The sequence below is a fragment of the Pogona vitticeps genome, chromosome 9 (assembly GCF_051106095.1).
Source record: "Pogona vitticeps strain Pit_001003342236 chromosome 9, PviZW2.1, whole genome shotgun sequence".
NCBI lineage: Eukaryota > Metazoa > Chordata > Lepidosauria > Squamata > Agamidae > Pogona > Pogona vitticeps.
In genome coordinates, this window is record NC_135791.1 from 15,023,943 (window position 1) to 15,047,525 (window position 23,583).

Consider the following 23,583-nt stretch of genomic DNA (forward strand, 5'->3'; position numbering starts at 1 on the left):
CGTATGTCTATCTGTGTGAGTCTGAAAGTGAAACTGTAACAGGCAGCCCTGACCTCACTTGTCCGTCACAGCTGGGCAGTGAATCATCAGTCAATGGGGTGACGGAGGGTGGGGCTGAAGAGGGAGGAGCTGGAAGGAAAAGGAGTGTGAAGAGAGTGAAAGAGATCAGATCTGGAGTGTGAGAGAGAAAGAGCTTGTTTAGAGGCCTGCGTGCCTAAGTGGTCAGTGAGGGAAGTCTGTGATTGATTAAATAAGATACAGTGATTGACATCTTTGTGATTTACTACTTTTATTTCTTGTAATCAATAAATACTTTATTTGTTTTGAAAGAAACCCTGGTCCTTTTGATTATAAGGATAGGTTGGTGGCAGCAAATTTTGAAGAGAAGTAGTGGGCACTCTTATAGGCCTGGATGGGTAGAGGCTTGAGAGTGGCCTGCTACAGAAACAAACCTTTTTTACTTCTAAATTAAAATTTTAGGGTTGCTTTTTGTTTTTGTTTTTCTGCATGCCTCAGGCTCTGGCTGTCACACCCCCTCCTTTTTTTCTTTTTCTTAGTTGTTCATGGCCCCTTTGGGCCCATTTAAGCACTGCATGATTTGCAATAATATCCCACTATCAGATGACCAAACAAAGTGCCTTTTTTGTCTAGGCGAGACACACCAAACCTCCTCGTGTCCTCATTATAAAATTTTTAAATGAGGAGTCCTCCATTCTCGTCTGTCTCAACTCAGACTCCATCTCTGGGAACAGTCTTTGCAACCAGTAAAATCTATGTCTCAGTCTCTGTGTAAAACCACTTCACAAGCTAAAGCCATGGAAAAAGCTATTGCAGAATCATTTAAACATCGTCCCTCCACTACTCCATCTCATTCTGATGATCCCTCCACCTCTAAGATGCAGAGATCCACGCAATTGACACCAAAAACTTCAACATCGAAGCCTTCCGAGAAATGGAAGCCTCCTCCCGATCCGATTCTGGATGCCCCGCAACCTAAACAATCTAAACATACCAAATCAAAGACTCCTGTGGTTCCTCCACAACAGGTTTCCGAACCCAGCGATATAATCTCTGTCGGTTCGCCCTCTGATGATGAAGGAATTCCATCTCATCAACTGGTTTCTCAGTCACCGTCTTACTTCCTCGCCTAATAGTTCTTGACACTGTCTCTCCTACTAACCCATCCATTGATGGCTCACCAGAGAGAGAGGAGCCTCAGCCGGACACAGTGCCCTATCCTGTACCATCAGGCCGGCCTCCACGGCCACTGGCACGCTATCAGGTGAGGCAATTCCTCAGGGACATGTGAGCCCAGCACTCTCATCAGATAGACATTTGGCCCAATCAGTGTTTCTCTAACCTGCCTGCTGCGGATGCTCAGCCGTATCATTAAGATGCTCACAGCTATCAGACAACTATCAACCACCTACAAAAATCATGGCAGTCGAGAAACACGCTTCCACTTGTGAAGCATTCACAGCCCCTTCTAGTACATATTTTCCAGCTCGAAATTATGGAGACCATTCCTCCCGCTTGGAATCCCCAGGCTCAATTTATTCTACAGACCTACCAATATGCCCACCAAATTGGCCTCAGCCACCTTTCCGACACCATAGAGACACTGGTTCCAATATTGATGACTCTCGATATCCATCTTGGTCCATGGACGCTCCACTTCAATCTTTTTCGGTTGCTAGGCCCTCAACAGCGGCATCAACCTAGACATGCAGTAGACTTTGACACCAAGGTTCCATCCAGGTTTTTTACCTCTGTCCATGGATGCACCTTTGACATCAATAGCAGACTTCAAAAGATCCTCATCTTCCCAAACATAGACAACTGGCTCCTGGTAGCTCGTTGCCACTGCAAAGCTCACTGGGACACCCTCTTCACCTTATCCCTTCTTTGTGATCTTGGTCTCACGGTCAACATGCGAAAATCCAAAATGAACCCTACAAAGGTTGTTCATTACATCGGGGCTTCCATAGACTCTACCCGAGCTTGCGCATTTCTCCTACCCGACAAGCAACAAAACCTTATCTCCCTCCTCCATGGCTTCACTCCCTATGTCTTGGTACCTACCATCCTGGTCCAACGTGTGTTGGGCACCATGGCTTCCATGACCTTGGTCATAACAGCATGTACGCCTGAAGATGAGGTCTTTACAATCGTGGTTTCTCACCCTCATCGACCCACTAACGGATCCTCCCCACACTCTTTTAAGAGTTACTCCCTGTTACATTCACCCCGTACCCCTGTTTCTTTTTCTCAACCCAAAGGGCTCACACTGGTGATGTTCCCTGTTTTCCTTTGCTGCCACCAGTGGATTTCTTTATCCACACTGTAAAGGACTTTAGTCTGACACTGGCTGCCAACAACAGAACTGGTTTATTAAAGGGTATTAGGCTAATTAGGGTAATTCAGGATCACAGATGTTCTTTATTCATTTCATAGAATCAAAATCATTGAAATATCATATATTCTGCCACACATTCAATCACCTCCTGTTTTACTTGTTCACTTTAACCAGCTTATCTTTATTAGTTACAGTTCTCACTCTTTCTCTGACTATCTCTCTCTCTGCAAACCTCTCTCCTTCTCACTCCTTCTCCCTCTCTAACTGACTTACCTGACTCTCTGCCTCTGCCCCTCCTGTCCTCTCATAGGCTTATGCATATGAGCTTCAGCTATGAGTGACAGGCGTGACGTGGGGCATCTGTCACATTCCCAAACTCGCCTCCCAACTCCAATGGTGGCACTTCATCCCAAACTTCTCAATGGGACGTCCTTTCCAACAACCATGTCTTCAAATACAGGTCGCAACTGATGCCAGCCTTACCGGCTGGGGAACACATTGCAGCTCTCTCAAAATCCATGCCAATTGGTTCCACAGAGAACGTTCCCTCCACATAAACGAGTTGGAACTATTGGTGGTGATAAAGGCATGCAAGGCATTCAGGAACATCCTAGCTGGCAAGGTAGTCCAGATTGCCACTGACAATACCACAACCATGTACTACATTCTCAAACAGGGTGGCACCCACTCCCCAAGCCTTCTCTATTTGGCAGTTGACCTATGGGTATGGTGCCTCTCTCACCACATATGCCTTAAAGCTTTGCACATTGCAGGCCATGACAGCGATCTAGCAGACTCTCAGTTGCACAAACTCACAACCCCACAAGTGGGAGTTAGATCAAACAATTTTTCTCTGGCTGTGCAAAAAATGGGGCAAACCCGACTCTGGACATTTTTGTCTCCTGCAACAATCCGAAATGCAAACACTATTGCTCCTGTGCTGGGATTGGCAAACACTCCGAGGAGACGCATTCATTGGCCACTGGCCCAAGACCCTCACATACCTTTTCCCACCATTTCCACTCCTCCACAGAGTAATTGTCCGGATACAGCAGGACAAACCCAACACCATGCTCATCACCCCTTGGTGGCTGAGACAGCCTTGGTTCCCAGTCCTACACAACCTGTCCTCGAACTTGTATCACCTCCTCCATCTGCCACACCTCCTCATGCAGAACAGCTCCCAGATTCTTCATCCAGACTTACCTGCTCTGCACCTGGCAGCGTGGAGGATTCTCCCTCCTTGATGGATGTCCTCTGTCAAGCATAGAAGTCCTCAACCAGAAAAGTCTACCTTTATAAATGGAAAAAACATTTCAATCCTTTACTACGGCCACTTCCCTACCTGCTGTCAACCCATCTCTCTCCACGGTCCTCCGATTTTTGCAACATCTTAAATCTACTGGCCTTTCTGTCTCTTCTCTTAGAGTCTATCTGTCAGCAATCATTTCTTACCAACCACCAACCTCTCCAGAGGTTCGGTTTTTCAGACATCCCATGCTAAAGCGCTTTCTCAAAGGATTATCACATGCCTACCCAGATGTTCATCTGCCTTCTCCCCAATGGTCCTTGACCCTTGTACTGTGACAGCTGACTAGACCTCCCTTTGAACTGTTAGTCTCAATTGATCTTCACCTACTTACCTTCAAGACAGTCTTTCTTGTTGCAGTCACTTCAGCTCTCCGAGCAAGTCATCTTGCGGCCTTACACCATGATTGCATTTATGTACAATTCTATCCTGATAAAGTAAAACTGTTTCTAGACATCTCTTTTTTTCCTAAAGTGGTGTCTCAATTTCCTCTCTCTCAACCATTAGTCCTCCCCTCCTTTTTTCCATCACCATCCACAACCCACGAACGACTCCTTCATACTTTGGACATCAAGAGGGCCCTTTCCTTTTATTTGTCGCGCACACAGCATTTTCAGTGTTCTCTGCACCATTTTGTCAGTCATCAATCTCCTAACAAAGGCCTACAAGTAACTTCTCAAACAATTTCTCGCTGGGTTGTCTCTACTATTCAGCTTGTATACCAGCTTCTCAACAATCAGTCCCTCAAGCTATTCGCCCTCATTCCACCAGGGCATTGGTGACCTTTACAGCATTCCTCCATGGTGTGGTTCTCCCTGACATCTGCGCCTCAGCTACATGGGCACAACCATCTACCTTCGTCCGGCATTATACAGTGGGGTCTTGACTTGAGAACTTAATCCGTATTGGAAGGCGGTTCTCAAGTCAAAAAGTTCGCAAGTCAAATCTGCATTTCCCATAGGAATGCATTGAAAACCATTTGATCCGTATCTGCTCTTTTCCGTCCATAGAAACTAATGGGAAGCTGCTAGTCCGCCTTCGACCACTAGAGGGGGGATATTTTGTTTCTTTTTTTTTTCTTAGGTCAAGAAAGGTTCAGGGAAGGCAGGGAAAATACAGTCCAGGCAGTACCAGGCAATCTGAAGATTGTTTCCCAATTCACTCTCTAAACGCTGGGAGGAGTGAGGAAGCAGACAGGCACCCTTTTCACTGGCCAACAGTTAACTGAAAGTTCAAATTTTGCACTTTCCCTGCCTCCCACGTAGTTTTTTCAGGTTTTTTTTCAGTTCGTAACTCAAATCTAAGTACAGTGGTGCCTCGCTTAGCGATTGCTTCGTTTAATGAAGAATTCACTTAACGATGTATTTCTTGGAGGAATTTTCCTCATCGTTTAACAATGTTCTCTATGGGGGATTTTCACTTAACAATGTCCATTTTCGCTCATTTTTAAGTGTCTTAAAATGTTTGAAACCTGTTTTAAATGCTTGGATTTGGTAGTGCACCTTGTGAAACCTATGCAAACTTAATTTGGCTCTGTTCTGAGTCTTCGTTAATTTTTGGTGATTTTTTGTTTTTCCCCTTTAAATCCATTGAACTGTCCGTTTGCACAGGTTTCACAAGGTGGACTACCAAATCCAAGCATTTAAAACAGGTTTCAAACATTTTAAGACACTTAAAAATGAGCGAAAACAGACTTCAGAAAGCCATTCAAAAGCACTGGAGCCGGCTACAATGCTTTTGAATGGCTTTCCGTTGGGGGAAACATTGTTTCACTTAACGATGTTTCCTATGGCGATTTTTGCTTAAGGACGGTAATCCATTCCCATTGGAACGGGTTAACTGGTTTTCAATGCATTCCTATGGGAAATGGTGTTTCGCTTAACGATGTTTTCCCATAGCGATGTTTTTTTTGGAACCAATTAACATCATTAAGCCACCACTGTACGTAAGTCAAGTCAATATTTTCCTATGAGAGCAGTTTGTAAGTCAAAATGTTCGTAACTCGGGCCGTTCGTAAGTCAAGACCCCACTGTAAACTGGATGTTAGACAGAAGTCTGACACAGCATTCAGATGTGCTGTTTTGGCTTCCACCTTGGTGTGACACCCTGCCGCCAGGTAAGAGTGCTTGCTAGTCACCCACAGTGTGATTCACAGAGGCCACAAAGAAGAATGGCAGGTTACTCGCCTGCAATTGTAGTTCTTCGAGTGGACCTCTGTGATTCACACGTCCCACCCAACCTCCCCTCTGTCACGCCGTGCAGTGATTCCTCTTGTGGTGGTTGACACTACTGAAGGGAGAGTCCTGGCGCAAAGGTACTTGTACGGAGAGGGAGGGGTCTGTTCTAATATATTTTTTGCTATCGCAGAAGCTCTAGAATATTCTGATGAGGCACCACGCAGGCATGGATCACCTACAGTGTGAATCACAGAGGTCCACTCGAAGAACTACAATTACCTGCCGTGGTGGCGTTGTGGGCTAAACCGCAGAAGCCTTTGTGTGCTGCAGGGTCAGAAGACAGTAGTCGTAAGATCAAATCCACGCAATGGAGTGAGCTCCCGTTGCTTTGTCCCAGCTCCCTGCCAACCTAGCAGTTCAAAAGCATGCAAATGCAAGTAGATAAATAGGTACCACCTCGGTGGGAAGGTAAACAGCGTTCCATGTATAGCCGCACTGGCCATGTGACAACGGAAACTGTCTTTGGACAAACGCTGGCTCTACGGCTTGGAAACGGGGATGAGCACTGCCCCCTAGAGTTGGACATGACTGACTAAATGTCAAGGGGAACCTTTACCTTTACCTAACCTGCCGTTATTGCCAACAGTGGACGGTCTGTCATGAGACCATAAAATCAGAATTATGCAATTGTGGATATCATTAGAGCACTTTCCAGATGTTTCAGAAGCTGGTATTTTGACTGTCCTGCTGATGATAGGATATAAAACCATGTCCCCTCCTCCCCTCGGTGGGGAAAATAAACCCTCTAATATTAGCAGAAAGAGTCCAACCCTGCCCTCCCCATATTTATGAGGTTCAGTTACTTCTGCAGGCAAGAGATCACCCATTGCTGTATTCTCAGGTTCAGTTTGGCTCACTTATTGTTATGGGTATTGTGACAGCATTTGGCAGATTAGATTTTCCAAGAAAGAGTAAGAAACTTTTCATTCACGGTCAAACTAAATCTCAGCACTGTGTGTATTTTGGCACATCTACACAGTAATGCAGTATCAGGACCAGTTACAGAATCAGTGCTCTTTGGCAACCAAATCACCAGTGTTTCAGATGAGCTTTTTACAACACCATGCCTCTTGCTCATTCACTATATTTTCAGTACATTCAGATGACTACATCCACTTGTAACCTTTATTTTCTCAGTTTATATTTCATTGTTTTCTAAAAACAAATCTGAGGTTTTTGTTATGGACAAAAAGACCAGCTAATGTGATTACTAATGTGAGTGGTGTGTCCATCAGGACACACTTTGGGATATTGGCCTTCATTCTAATATATATATAAAGCAGTCACTGATATTTCATCAAAAAAATTGTTCAAGGCAACCTTTTTCTTCCACAGTTTGTATCTACTTGAATAAGAGTGGCAGCACCGGTCCTCATCTGGACAAAAAGAAAATCCAACAGTTGCCTGACCATTTTGGACCGGCTCGAGCATCTGTTGTTTTACAGCAGGCTGTTCAGGCTTGCATAGACTGTGCTTATAATCAGAAAATAGTTTTCTCATTCCTGAAGCAAGGCCATGGAGGTGAAATCATTTCAGGTAAAAGAGCCAGTGTCCTTTTTCTACCTGTTCTGTCTTTAAAGAAATATTTCTGCAACTCACAATCTAGTCATGGTGTTCTCATGGTTGCCTCAACATGTGAAAGAGAAGGCAGCCATTTACCTCATAGTTTAGAATAGAGGGAGGCAACTTTGGTGATCTGGGGGCAGTTTGGCTTCCATATCACATATGCTGCAGCCCACCTGCCTTCCCACTCCCCCATTTTTAAACATTTTTAATACATCAGAATTGACCAGATGTCCAATTCTGGTTTTAAAACAAATCACTTCAAAACTTGATTTTTCACTTGAAATAACTTTTAGAGGAGAACTGTTGGTCCTGCAGTAGCAGTTCACCCTTTAAATATACAGTGGTGCCTCGCATAGCGAGGTTAATCCGTTCCGGATTAACCTTCTCTATGCGAAAACATTGCTAAACGGGAATAAAAAAGCCATAGAAACGCATTGAACTTCATTCAATGCGTTCCTATGGCTTTAAAACCGTTAAGCGATGTTTTGCCATAGCGCCGCCATTTTCGCGCCCTCAGTAAGCGAGGGCAGGGCGCGAAAATGCGGCGCGGACCTTCCGGCGGCCATTTTGGAACCGCCGATCAGCTGTTCTCCCCACTTCGTTCTGCGAAAATCTCTAAGCGAATTGCTTAGCGATCTTCGCAAAGCGAAAAAACGCTATAGGGGCCATCGCTGAGCGAACGAATTCATCGCATAGCGAAGCACTCGGTAAGCGAGGCACCACTGTATATAGAGACTCTTGGCAATTAGAAAGTTCTCAGTATTAGTGCAGTAACTTCTTAAGAAAGGAGTGGAGGGTACTGCATTTGCAACTAACTTACTCAGAAATCCTTGTATGTTGAATTTTTACATTTGCTCATTGCTTGGTAAAAATGTAAAGTTGTAATAGAAAGGTAGGAAATCTTTGTCCTCCAAAAGTTTTGTACTAACGCTCATGGTCCCTTACCATTGACCATTCTGGCTAGAGCTTCTAGGGGTTGAGGTCTAAAGCATCTGGAAATGAAAGATTTCCCATCCCAGTATAATTCAGTGAGAGGTGGGCATAGAGGGGGACTAGCACTCCCGAGGGAATAGTCCCCCTCTATTCAGCACCGGTCAGGCCTCACCTTGAGTATTGTGTCCAGTTCTGGACACCACACTTCAAGAAGGATGCTAACAAATTGGAACAAGTTCAGAGGAGGGCGACAAGGATGATCAGGGGGCTGGAAACCAAGCCTTATGACGAAAGGCTGAAAGAATTGGGCATGTTTAGCCTTGAGAAAAGAAGACTGAGGGGTGATATGATAGCACTTTTCAAATATTTGAAAGGCTGTCCTACAGAGGAGGGGCAAGATCTGTTCTCGATCATCCCAGAGTTCAGGAAACGCAACAATGGGCTCAGGTTAAAGGAAGCCAGATTTTGGTTGAACATCTGGAAAAACTTCCTATTAGAGCAGTACGACAGTGGACCCAGTTACCTCAGGAATTCGTGAGTGCTCCAACACTAGAGGCATTCAAGAAAAACTTAGATTACCTGGCTTGATGGCCTTATAGGCCCTTTCCAACTTCACTTTTCTATGATTCTATGAAAATATGAAATAGTCCACTCAGACAGAATATCTGTTTATTGATAAATGGTATGCAAAAATGAAAGAATATAGCAGAATTAATGCTATTTTATTTACTTAAATAAACCATGATAAGCTGACTTAAAGTTGCTATGGCTATCCTAAAATATATACTGAAACTACCATAATCCAAAAAAGGCAAATTTTGGAGATCAGTTTCTGATATTTCATGTCAGATGTTCTGTTGTAAGATACCCACCTCTCTGCTTTCTGTGAACCAAATGCTTTAGTTGTCATTCATTTTCCTCACTCCACAGTTCTTTCAGAAAGATAATATTTGGAGGGGTGCTGATATTGAAGGCATAATAAAAGTTAACAGTTGTGCCTTCCATTAGGCTGTAGAGTTGGAGGATTTTTATGTAATTCTAGCCCACTTCTGTTAGACTTTTATATGTGTGGCTTTGTCTTCTTTGTTTAAACTAGCTATGTTTGATCATGAGCAGCATACTCTGAACTTACCAGCAGTGAATAGCATCACTTATGTCCTCCGCTTCCTGGAGAAACTCTGCCACAATCTTCGCAGTGACAACCTCTTTGGAAACCAGCCATTCACTCAGCACCATGTGCAACACTCCCGCGAGTATGACCACAACAGGTACCTACCAGGTAGGAGCTGGGATGAGGATAGCTATGGTAATTTTCACAAACTGAGTAAATTCCACCAAACAAAATGCCAAGCTAGTGCTGTTTTTCAAGCAGATATTTGCAATTTTAACACATTTTGCAATCGGACATTTCATGTGCACCACTCCTAAATTTGAAACAGAACTTGATTTTTTTTTATTTCCTCTGGTAAAAAGCTGACCATATCCAGACTTTTTGGAAGTGCTACTTGAATGGAGAGGAATGTGAAAGCAGGAAAAAAAACAGTAAAGCATAATAATAATAATAATAATAATAATAATAATAATAATAATAATAATAATAATAATAATAATAATAATAATAATAATAATGATGATGATGATGATGATGATGATGATGATGATGATGATGATGATGATGATGATGACGACACCAGAGGCTCTGTCTTGCTGTTCTGTCTTTGTGCACACCATCTCCATTAACTTCTGTGTTTATCTCACATACATAGTTTTAATTTATCTGGAAACCTCAGATGTGCCTTCTAAACCTGCTATCTGGTTAGAGATGTGTTAATCAAATATACCTCAGATTCTGCTCATGCTCTGATTTTGGAAATGTCTCATGTTACTTGAGAAGGTTCACAGTTAAAGTGAATCCTGGCCATCTATTTTTAATTTCTTCAATGTCATTGAAATAACAGAATGAACAGCTGCTGGCTGTTTAAATAACAAGACAAGATTTCCTGTTTAAATAACAAGGCTTGAAATTATGTTTAGAGATCAGAGACTACCCTCTTTTTAAACAAGTCATTAAGACTTAAGAGAGGTGCTGGGAAGTGTTTAATGAATTGTTTGGTTAAGTGCTTAATTACCTCTATAATTATAGGTGATTAAAGGTTAAATACAATTAAAAATACCAAATAAAATGTTGACAGACAATTAAGTATCTTGGAATGTGGTGGAATGAATAGCGAAATATAGCCATACAATAAAAGTCTGAACACAGCTGGTCCAGAGCAGGTTCTTTAAGATGAATGTTTTATTCAACAAAAACTTAAATCTTGCTTTGAGGCTACATGCTATATGGTATGCATTTAAAACCATCAACAAGAAGTATTTAAAGCATGGATTTATTATAGAATGAAAAGAAAATGCAGTCTCAACTCTTTGGAGCTCTTACAGAACGTTTACATAGCCAGATATACTATGAAAGAACCCACAGCTCAGTTTGATTGGTACTGGGTGTCATTTGAGGCAGGTATGTTAGATTTGAGAACATCTGCTTGGAAGGGATTGGCCCTTTGTAATTCACCTGAAGATAGTTGTCATGATCCCATGTGGCCCCTCTTTGTTTCACCAAACTAAGAGCTCACACTGTGTGCCCCTCATTAATGAACGAGGTCCAGGCTATATGTCATTTTTCAAAGAACCAAATAGAAATTGTTTATTGTTACAGGTGATGATAATTCAAACAATATTCTTAACTCTTAAACAAACATCCTGCTTCATCCACTCATAACCACCACTGTCCCTAAACTTTCAATCTCCCTGACTAACTCCCCCTCCTTCTACTGAGAATTTTATATCTCGTGACTCCACCCCTCCAGCACTCCCATTGGTCTATGCAGATATCACCTTAATATTCATTACCTGGATGGACACCACATTCCGCCCCCCTTATTAAGTTTGTTTTAGGAGGGGAAACTTAATGGTTTGCCCTCATAAACAAATGAAGGTTTATGGAAGAATACAAATACCAACCTATTACATTAATTACATCACTAAGGATACATTACATTACTCTTACATCAATATATATTAACCTCTTACATTACTTACATTAATAAGGATACATTACTTACATTAAAATGAATTACATTACATTACTTTTACATTAATAAGGATAGTCGCCATTATTTTTACCATCACTATTCATACCTTTTAGCTTGTTAATATCTAATCAAACTCTGTACTTTAAGCATATTCCATAACTATTACACAAACAGAACAGTTAATACAATATTACAAATTTTTCTCCACCCATTAGTCAATTGGCCTTCAAGACAAGGTATCAGCAACCACATTCTGTGTCCCCTTTATGTTGTGGATTTCAAAGTCAAAGTCTTGCAGAATCAGCACCCATCTCATCAATTTGCTGCTGTTGGATCGAATAGTCCTTAGCCATAGAAGAGGAGAGTGGTTGGTGCACACGACAGATCTTCTACCCCAAATGTACAACTTCAGCTTTTGCAGTGTCTATACTGTTTCTCAGTGGTGGATAGATCTCTCTCACCAGGTTGGAGTTTCTTGCTGATAAAAGTCACTGGGTGTAGACTCCCGCTGTCATCTGCCTGGCAAAGCATGGTTCCCAGTCCCACCTTCGATGCATCCACGTAGATTATGAAATCACGGTCAAAGTCCAGTGGAATAAGGAGAGGTCCTGAAATCAGCACCCTCTACAGACAATCGAAGGCTACCTGGCACTCTGACATTCACTGGATGTCCTCAGCTCGCCTCTTTCAGGTGAAGCCTGTTTTCTTAACTGGGATGCGAAGGCAGTTTCTTCAACTCCTCCATAGCTCCTCCAGCTATGGCTGAATTCCTCTTTGAAATCTTTTTGCACTTGCCTTTACCCTCACCTATAAACTCTCCTACAGGTACTTTAGTCACAAAGCTCTTCATATGAGGGGGGCCACTTTCCTGGGTAACCTTAAAATTCACAGGCAAGTTCATTTTAAATGAAATCTCAACCACTTTGGCTCATTTCAGATTTAAGATTTTCATCATCTGGTTCTCTCCTGTCAAACTCTGGTTTCTCAGGCAGGGGCTTGTTTTGCAGGATTCTCAGTGCTTTTGCAGCTGCATATGGAGCCTTCTTAATACCAGTCTCTTCAGCTTTCCAGTGCTGTTGTAACAAATCTACTGGTCCTGACCATGCTAACTACAATTTATTTTCCTTTATGGGCTTCAGCATCAGTACCTCGTCCTCAGGACAGAGTGTTCTTCCCGGGCCTTTTTATTATACCAGCTTTTATTCTTTTCTTGAGCACTCTTTAAGTTTTGCTCTCCTATTTCTAAGGACTTTTGCAAACTCACATGTTGGAGATCACTGGCAATGGGCATAGCTTAGCCCTCATCTTGTCATTCCCAGTACCTCGTTTTTGGCAAGTATCACAGCTTTGACAATATTGTTTAACTTGCTTCCCCATCCCTGGCCAATAAAAGTCCTGTGCCACCCTTTGCTTGGTGTGTGAGATGCCCATGTGTTCCCCAAATACATCTCTGTGTGCCTTTTCTACAATCTTGTGGCACAGTGGTTAAAACGCTGTACTGCAGCTAAAACTGTGCTCACGACCTGGGGTTCAAATCCCAGGTAGCCGGCTCAAGGTTGACTCAGCCTTCCATCCTTCTGAGGTCGGTAAAATGAGTACCCAGCTTGCTGGGGGGGGCAATGTGTAGCCTGTATAATTAAAAAAAAATTGTAAACCGCCCGGAGAGTGCTTGTAGCGCTATGGGGCGGTATATAAGTCCAATAAATAAATAAATAAATAAATATTTTCTCTGTATTTAACAAGGACAGTTAGCTGCTTGTGGGGGTCCTCCCCCCCCATGAGGAGTCATTAAAACCTCTCTATATAAGAAATCTTTTTCCACACAATACCTCTCTGGGTGTTCAGGGGTCAGTGGAATGGGATTCTCATTAACTTTTCCAAAGCAATCATTTAAGGTAATATGTTACTTCTGCTCCTTAATAAAGGAGGAACTATTAGGATTTTTCATTAGCACGAAATCGGCTCTCTCTCATTTCAGGATGTTCACCTAAAGTGAGTCTTTCAACAAGAGTTTCAGCTGTTCCCTCAGTGGCATCAATCTGCTTCTTCTGAGAATGGGTTACTATTAAAACACTCTGCACATGCTTAGCTAGATCTAAACCAATCAGACAAGGAGCTGGGATTTGGTCTGACACTGCTACTTTCCATATACCAGACCACCCATTTTGTTCACAGATTTTTGGCTGTCGGTAGGACCACCAAATCGAAACCAATCCCTTTAATGGAGACCTTCTCATGTTCTTTCATGTCTTCCTCAGGGATTATATCAGGATGGCAAATAGTTATCTGTGAGCATGAAGCTTTAAGGCTAAGATACGTCTGGCCATTTATAAAAATTAATTCTCCTGAGCTGTCTAGTAAAATTTGATTGCACTTGATAAAATAAGCACTGTAACACTTTAGCCTCTGGAAGTTCTGGGCTCTCTGCCAAGTCCAATCCCTTAGCAACAGGGCTGCCACTGGGTTCAGCTGCTGAAGACTGAAAGAGAAATACTTTTTTAGGCTGAATGTTGTAAGCAATCCCCCATCTCCAAGGAGATTAAGGGGAAGCCGGAGAAGGAGAGATTTCAGAGTTTAGCCAGTCCTTATTAGCTAAGATGAGCCCAATTTCTCAGCCAGGCCCTGACTAACACTCCTTCCTCAAGTCCATCCCCTTGGTTAAGAAAAAGCAACAAAACAGACAATCCATGAGTTTACACTCAGGCTAATCTGGGCTCTATATGGTAGCAAAATATTCGTGGCCAATTAGCTAGGCTAGTCTGTTCAAGAAACCAATGCATGCAATTCCAAATCATTACTGCTTTATTAAGAAACATGGTTCAGAAAAGAATTCAGATTATAGCAAAGCAATTCAGTTAGAAACATTTCCATGTCAAGACAGACCACCCCACAAACTCCAGCTAAGAAAAATAACACAAGAAAACATACTAAGCTAGAAATATGCATAGGCGTTGTCTTTCTTACGTATCCTGTGACTCCATAGTCCATCAGAAAAGGTTAGATTCCAGTTGTAATCCAAATGACCAAGTTGGTAAAAAGGCTCCATTCAAAAGTTATAATCCATTTTGGGAAAAAGCACATGTCTGTCCTTTCTCAGTCAAACTCCATCTTTTCCCCAACTCTACCAACTTCCTTCTTCTTCCCAGAATTCCTCATAAGGAACACCCCCTCCTGGGTCTTGTTGTCTCGCCTAACTTTCTCATGGGAGCTTGAGTTATCATGTTTTGTAGCAGAATTATTATGACTACCAGGAATGTAACTCTCTGCTCTCCTTAGCAACTAGATAACCAGAGAACAAAGCTTCTCTGAAACAGCATGTAAAATTTTCCTACCACAGACACAGACATTAAATCAAGATGGATGCTATTGGGACAATCTTAGGACTACATATCCCATTCTAATACACATAAAAACACAAATCATCACATGCCACCCCTGATAATCGTTAAAATTCAGAGCAGTTAATTTGATCTAATTTTAAGAAATCAAGCAAAAGTAACTAAACTATAACAATACTGAAACATAGCACACTGTTGAATACATTGTTTCAACGTTCAGGTTCATAAGAATCTTCACAGTACATTCTAGAAAGACCATCTGCCACAACATTCAACTTTCCAGGAATGTGTTGAACTTCAAAATCAAAATCTTGCAATGCTAGACCCCATCTCAACAATTTTTGGTTGTGAGATTTCATCTCCTGCAACCAAACTAACACTCTGTGATCTGTTTGGAGGGTAAACTTATGCCCCCATAGGTAAGGTCTAAGTAAATTTAGAGACCAAAATATGGAAAGAGCCTCTTTTTCAGGTACTGCGTAATTTCTCTCTCTTTCCAAGAGTTTTCTAGAGAAGTATGAGATAGGATAAAGGTTCCCATCCTCTCCTTGCTGTAACAATACGGCACCAAGGCCCAATTCAAAGGCATCTGTCTGTAAAATAAACGGTTTGTTGAAATCAGGGGATTTCAGTATAGGTGCATCCATAATCTTAGCTTTTAAAGCATCAAAGGCACCTTGACACTCTGGTGTCCATTTTACCTTGACAGCCTGTCTCTTCTTAGTGAGCTCTGTCAGAGGTGAAGCCAAATGACTGAAATCAGGTATGAACTTTCTGTAGTAGCCGACTAGGCCCAAAAACGAACGTACCTGTTTCTTAGTTTTTGGAATAGGCCAGTCATTAATAGATTGTACTTTGGCTTGCAGAGTCTGAATTTCTCCTTGCCCAATCAAATGACCTAAGTACATGACTTTTCCTTGCATCCATTGACATTTGCTGGCTTTGACTGTCAGTCCTGCTTGCTGAAGTCTGGACAAAACAGTTTCAATGTGAGACATGTGAGAATCAAAATCAGAACTGAAAATAGCAACATCATCAAGATAAGCACTTGCAAAAGGTAAACCTTGTAAGAGTTTGTCTATCATCCTTTGAAATGAAGCACCAGCATTCTTCAAACCAAATGGCAACCGTCGGAAACGAAAAGTTCCCACGTGTGTGATGAAAGCGGTCTTATCTCGTGAATCTTCGGCCAAATCGAGCTGCCAATAAGCATTCTTTAGATCGAGAATGCTGATAAACTTAGCCTTTGAAAGATGTTCAATTAAATCATCCATTCTAGGCAATGGGTATGGATCTGGAACAGTAACACTGTTTAACTTTCTGTAGTCAACACAAAATCTTACTTCCTCGAGAATTTCACCCAAAGCGTTACGTTTTGGCACCAGTACCACCGGAGAAGCCCAAGGGGAGAATGACGGTTCAATCACCCCCAAAGATAACATCTTTTGTATCTCTTGTTCAATCTGGATAGCATGATTACCAATTGCTTTATATGGGCTAGACTGTATGGGCTGGGCATTGTTCTCAGTAGTTATCACGTGACTGATCAAATTGGTGTAACCTGGTTTATCTGAAAACACATCTTGGTATTGTTCTAAAATTTGAAACAACCTTTCTTTCTGATCAACGGTACCTGTTAAAACAAGATTATCAGACCATGTACCGGCATCTTGCAATTCAGACAACATCTCAATAGGTTCATTTGCAGCATGAAAATATTCAGCATGACATTGAAAAACCATTGCAGATCTATCTTTGTACAATTTCAAACTGTTGACATGGTAAAGAACAAGTTTCTTACTAGAATTCAACATTTTGACAAGATAATTGACATTTCCCAATTTTTGAACAATTTCACCTGTACCTTCCCAGACCACTTCTAACTTAGAAGGTCTGAGTGGGTTCAGAACAAGTACCAAATCACCCACAGAAAATTCCCTGTGTCTGGATCTCTTGTCATGGAAGAACTTCTGACTTGCTTGAGCGTCTAACAAATTGTCTCTGGCCAACTCCTGGACAGCCAAGAGTTTCTCTTGAAGTTTTCTGACAAAATCAGCAACTGGCACAGTACTACTTTTAATCACACCTTCCCAATCAGATTTCAGGAAGTCCAATGGTCCTTGTAGATTTCTTCCAAATACCACCTCACTTGGAGAAAAGCCACCTAACAAAGAATGAGCTGAGCTACGGTAAGCAAACAAAGCAAAAGGCAAAAGTTCATCCCAAATGTTTCCATATTCTTGGGTCAAAGTTTTAATCATCCTAAGCAAAGTTTGTTGACCTCTTTCCACCATACCATGAGATTGAGGATGATGGGCCGTGCTAAAACTCAAGGTTATTCCACTTATCTCGCAGATCTTACGCATAAGTTCACTTGTAAAAGCTCCTGCTTGATCACAAATTATTTTGGATGGTACTCCAATACGTGAGCACAAGTCCACGATGATTCTAGCTATGGTGGTAGCTGTAAGGTTGCTGATAGGATAGGCTTTGATCCACCTACTGACCGAACAGTTGAAAGAAATGATGTATTTCTTCTTAGATTTAGTAGGAACAAAAGGTCCTAGCACATCCATTTGCAAACACTGGAACACTTGGTCAGGAATCTCCATAATCTGCATTTCAGCCTTTACCTTGTCAGTTTGATGGCCTGTGCGTTGGCAATAGTCACAAGAACTGACATAGTCCTTTACATTTTTTGAAATACCAGGCCAGTAAAAATGTTGAGAAATCCTCTTTAGGGTTTTTTGTATTCCCTGGTGCCCACTACTCGGATGGTCATGAGCCATTTCTAGTATTCTCAGTCTATATTCCGTAGGCACGACTAACTGTTGAATAGGTTGGGCATCCAAGTTGGATTTGGGGAAATATTCTCTGTACAAAAGTCAATTTTCTCCCCACAGGAAACTAACTTGCTGATGCACAGGACGTTCAGCATAGTTGTCTGCTTGTGACCTTAAAGAAGCTAGAGTGGGATCATTAAGTTGTTTCAGTCTAAAGTCAGCTGATCCCATTGGGGTCACATCCTCCATTTTAGTCTCTGTAGTAGCTGCATTATCAGGTTTGGTCACAAGAGGCTGCTGTTGCATAAGGTCTCCATCTGAGCTATCCTCAGTGGATTCCTGCTCCATTTCAGGATCATGCATCTCCCTACTTTGAGAACGAGTGACTACCTGCATAGAAGCTGCATTATGACTTTGCATGTGATCCAAAAAAGCAAGATCATTTCCAAGCAGAAAATCAGGTTTTCCCTCATGAGTTAAAATATGCTTGGACCTGGACCAATTCTTGTAAGTTACTTTTACATATGCCAAAGGGTCATACTTTTGCTCAGCCTCTTTAGACCCATAAGTTTTTACTGGACACCTCAGGTTGTTCAGGATCAAGGTGGGATCTAGAAATTGTTTACTTATCGAAGAAATATCGGCTCCCGAATCGCAAAAAGCACTTAAAGCAACATCACCTCCTGGTGTGTGAAGAAAAACAACCTCAGAAAAAGTTGTGGTTGCCCAGTCCCTTTGTGTAGTTGGCACTATGTAATCAGGGTCCATAATGGAAAATCTCTCTCCTGATTCTGACTCTTTCACAATTTCTGATGAAATTGTAGCAATTTGTAAGTCCAAAACTCTAGGCACATATTGGTTTACTGTTGCCTGCATTCCGCTGGCTTGTGAAGGGGTTACAGTTATCTCCTTCCTGACTCTGTGTAGGCACAATGCTTGACTGGTTAGGCACAGAAACTGCATTGCTAGCAGCTGGCACTTGCTGAGTTCCCACTGGCACAGAACTTACGTACGCCATCTTAGGAGTGCCTGGTTTGGATCTACGTGGGGCTGGGACAGGAGTTTTTCTAGCTGGCTCCTTAACTTGGCTAGAAGGCACATTTAACCTTGGACAATCTCGTCGTAGATGAGAGTCACCACATTCAAAACATTTAAGAGGCATTTTAGTCTGGCTAGGAGCTAGGCTCCTGCGTTGCTCAAATGAAGTTTGCCTGGGCTCTTGAGAAAAAGGCTTTCTAAAATCAAACTGGCTCTGTCTCTTAGGCACTACTGGTGCAGTCCTTGCCCTAACAGCTGGTTCAGGCCTTTTAAAGGAGAGAATCTCATCAGTTTTTAAAGCAAGGGTTTGCAAGTCTTTGTATTCTCTCTCCAACAAAGTGCTCCTTATTTCTGAAGGCACCAAATTAAGAAAATGCTCCATGTACAACACAGTTCTCAAATCCTCAAAGGTACTAACGCCCAAGGAGCTCAACCACTGGTCACCTAGATGTTCTATCTTGTCAGCTAGCGCAGAATAACACTCATTAGGCTGTTTTATCAGTTTTCTGAAGTTCTGCCTCAGTATTTCTGAAGTAAAACCAATTTTTTTTGCACCACGACTTTAAAAACATCCCAATCCATTTCTTCATCAGACAATTTGGCTACAATGTTGGCAAGCTGCCCAGAGCACTGCGTACGCGTTAATTTAACATACCAGGCCTCAGGTATCCTAAGATCTCTACACGCTTTCTCATAGTTAGAAAAAAAAGATAAGATATCATCACCATCATGGTAGTAAGGTAGATTGCTTCTATCAACACTGGCTATTGAGTTCTTAAATTTCTCTTTCTCCTTCAGCTCATAAACCAAATGCTCCACCTTCCTCTCTCTGTACTCCTTCAATAAACGTTCAGAAATATTTTGATGATGAATAGATTGAGTGTGACACGCAACAAAATCTGCAAATTGTTAACTTATCCACTGGTGATAGACTCTTGTTAGGATCAGGCCCCTCAGCACCGTTTGCTGCTGCTGTCTCATCAGCAATGTCCCTGGCTGGCACTCCCTCCCGGACTGGAGTGCTAGCACCCGCCATGTCCTCTGACTGATCCATCTGCCTCAATTTAGACCACGTTGGGTCTGGGTCAGATTCCAGTAGTTCCTGGATATCCTCTGCTGTGAGCTTGTATGTTACACCACCTGTTTGTAATCCATGAATTCTAACTGCCCTCTGAGTCACAAACTGTTTTCTAGGCAATTCCAAGAAATCCTCGTCCTCAGACTGATCCTCCATGCAGACTGCATCTAACTCAGCAGCTAGACACCAAAAAGAAAAAATTCTTTCTCTCCAAAAGCCTTTCAACTCTCCTGCTGCCACAGCCGAAGCGTTAGAGCAGGAGAAAAGCCATAAAACCATAAATCTGTCTTGACAAAAAACAGGCCTACTCTGAAGCTCTGCAAGGTATCCACTGACTTGCTAGGAAATGCAACTGCATTCTCATACACATAAACAAATACGTACAGGATTGGTCCCTTAACAGACTTCGCCCTAGAGCTACGTCTTTTCTTTAAGACCCTTAGCTGAATAGAAAAAAGCAATTTAGCTCTGATTTATAGCTCTTCAAAGTAAAACAGTATGGGAATTCCCATGCCGGAGCTTGGAATTACCCAGCTGTGAAAGCACATGCATTGAGATGCCCTGGTGCATTCCACAAGTAAATGAAATAAATCACAGCCCGTGTTCCGTCCAACCACTGCAACTATGTAAACACAGCGCGTGATTAAGATTGCACCCTGCCACCATGTAAGCAATCCCCCATCTCCAAGGAGATTTAGGGGATGCCAGAGATGGAGAGATTCCAGAGAATTAGTCAGTCCTTATTAGCTAAGATGAGCCCAATTTCTCAGCCAGGCCCTGACTAACACTCCTTCCTCAAGTCCATCCCCTTGGTTAAGAAAAAGCAACAAACACAGACAGTCCATGAGTTTACACTCAGGCTAATCTGGGCTCTATATGGTAGCAAAATATTCGTGGCCAATTAGCTAGGCTAGTCTGTTCAAGAAACCAATGCATGCAATTCCAAATCACAAATGTAATTTCCACCTTTATTCTGGCTAAAATCCCTATTCTTTTGAGTTTCACACTGAACCCAAAAATGTCCGTTTTCTCCACAGGAAAAACATTTCTTATTAGCCCTATGCTTAAAATAAGGGGATTTATTAATTTTTTTTTCTTAGAACTAATTGATTTCAGGGGACTTTGCTCTGGGAATGAGGGTTTGGCTTTAAATTGTCTTCCCTTAGCTTGCACCTGACTGAGGTAACTTTTATTTTTACTGGATTTACTGTCATACCACACTTTCCTCCCAAATTTTACCTCAGAAAATCGAGGATCTCTGATCCCACTAATAGAATCAGCATATTCAGATGCCTGTTGCAAATTTTTAGGAACTTTATCCTTGACAAGATAATGTAACTTCCCTGGTAAAATTGAATAAAATTGTTCTAGTCCAAATACATTTTTCATTTCATCTAAGGTAGAGACATGTGTCTGTTCCAGCCATTTATTAAGACACGGGGTTAAACTTGCTCCAAGCTGGGCAAAACACTCCTCAGGTTTCTTTGAAATTGATCTAAATTTCCTTCTGAGGTGCTCTGAATTAATCCCAAATTGAGGATACACCATCTTTCTATAACCCTCTAAATCTCTAGCTTGCTCCATAAGCATCTGTGAATAAAGCTCAGATAAAACTCTACTTCTTTGTGATCTTTAAATTATCATCAAATGAAATCAGGAAAGATACAGGACAATTCCCCTTCCTATATTGGGTGATTTTCTTTAGGTCGATTTTTGAGAGATTTCCCACAGTGGAATTATTATTTTGAGCAGCTAATTCCAATTTCTTCGTCTCTATTTGAAATTGCATTTCTCTTTCTCTTAGCCTGTTTTCTTGCACAAATTCCCTTTGCCTGTTTTCTAGCCCAAATTCCCTTTTCTTTTCAAGTTCAAGTTCTCTGATTCTTTTTCCAGTTCTAATTGGTTTTCATAGCTTGCTCCTCTAATTGGGTTTTCAAAGCTAGCTCCTTCTTCAGTTTAACTTATTGTTCTAGTTTCCATTTTTCAAAATCTTGGGAGCTTTGAATATTTTCCTCCTTTGAGGCAATCAATACCGGTCCCTCAGTTTCTTCATCCCTTTGAATTTTCCTCAGCACTTGTGCCTCCATAACTAACTTTTTACTTCTTTTGGGCAGCATAAACAATAAAATTTCTTATTAATCTGGATTGGTTCTTTTCTCTCACAATAGCCAAAAGTGCAAGCTCTTTTTCTCTCTATCAGTGGCTTTCCTTGTAACTAGGTCGCACTTTTCCAAGCAGCTTGCCTCAGCTACTCCCAAGTTCACACCCTTGCCACAATATTTCCCTGTCTGGGTTATTCTTGTCTCCAGACAAAAGAACAACTTTCTGCTTAGCTTTTCTTATCACCTCATATCCATCCTGACCTAGGCCTCCACTCTATCCGCCACTGCTCTTTACCCTCAGAGCTCCAGATTTTGAACTAGCCACTAGGTGTTGTAAACCCTGAGGTAAAATGGATTCTCTTAAGTAGGTATTTTCCTTCTCTTAGGATTCCCCAGATCTGGTTCAGAAGCCCCAAAACTAAGTCTTCACCAAGACTTTAATGGGTAAACACTTCTTACCAAATATCCTAACCCCTTCTAGCTAGGAATACATTCAACTCAAGCAAATTCAATCTTTTTACTAGATTGTTTTGGATCCCAGCACTGTGCCACCAATTTCTCAGGATCCCACATGGCCCCTGTTTGTTTCACCAGACTAAGAGCTCACGCTACATATCTTTCAGCTGCCACCAGTTGATTACATCAACAGTATCTATTATTGATGAACAAGGTCCAGACCATATGTCTTTTTAAAAGGAACCAAATAGAAATTGTTTATTGTTACAGATGATGATAATTCAAGCAGTGTTGTTAACTCTTAAACAAACATCCTCCTTCATCCACCACTCTCTCTAAACTCTCAATCTCCCTGACTAACTCTCCTCCTGCTGAGTCTCTTATATCTCATGACTCTTCCTCTCCAGCACTCCCATTGGTCTATGCAGATATTACATTAATATTCATGACCTGGGTGGATGCCACAATAGTATTTTTATTTATACAATTGATCTAGTTAAGAAATATCCATATTAACCACCCTAGAGAAATAAATGATAATGACTATTTTTTCCTTTTGTTAAAACCTTTGTTATGGTTTTATTCACCAATGCTGCATGTTTGTATCTCAATCTTTCCACTTTCTGATAATGTAGTCTTTATTTATGTATTTTAATCAAGAGGATAATGTAAAGTAATAATGTGAAAGTTGTGATTCTTCTTTGTGGCCTCTGTGAATTACGCTTAGGGTGATTCAGGCATGTACAGAGTCTCATCAGAATGTTCCAGAGCTTCTGTAGTGTGGAAACAGAGATATTAGCATAAGCCTCTCTCCCTCCCCTTGGCACAAAGTCCCTCCTCTCAGTTCCATTCAGCTTCTTGTACTCACTGTAAAATTTTTCGAAAGGGAGTCTTTGCATAGTCGGTTCTTGAGACTCAAGTTTCAGCTTTGGAAAAAGTCCCTCCAACCAGGGGCTTCCAGGCCCCAGTCTGCTTGTAAGGCAGTTCCTTACCCTTTAGGTACCCCCTCTTGTACAGAAGATCCACCATCTTATTCTAGATCAATGCCAATGCTGTTGGCAGCAGCACAGTCGGGGGCCAAGCCCTTCGCTTCAACATTGAAACCTCTGAGTGCAGCATGCATGTCTCCGAATAAACAGAAGACATCAATTGACCACTCACACCCTGAGCCTCATCCACCAAAGAAAGTGAACGCGATGAAAACTAAATGTTCTATGACCCCCACAGACGTACGGACATTGTCCTTCTGGAGACCTGGTATGTGTTGACTTTTTGTCTGAAGATGAGCCCTGCCAGCT

The 23,583-nt window shown here is 41.8% G+C and overlaps 1 protein-coding gene across 12 annotated transcripts in view; it reads left to right on the forward strand.

The window, feature by feature from the left end:
• SCMH1 (Scm polycomb group protein homolog 1) overlaps positions 1–23,583 on the forward strand; it is a 270,467-nt gene that overhangs the window by 198,247 nt on the left and 48,637 nt on the right. For all 12 annotated transcript variants that reach the window (XR_012081153.2, XR_013538465.1, XM_072980285.2 and 9 more), the window contains 2 exons: positions 7,238–7,438; positions 9,498–9,680. Coding sequence is in view for 10 of the 12 variants with exons in the window: in XM_072980285.2 (XP_072836386.1) it covers positions 7,238–7,438; positions 9,498–9,680 (384 nt within the window). In the remaining 2 variants the exon portion in view is untranslated. The remainder of the gene's footprint in view (positions 1–7,237; positions 7,439–9,497; positions 9,681–23,583) is intronic.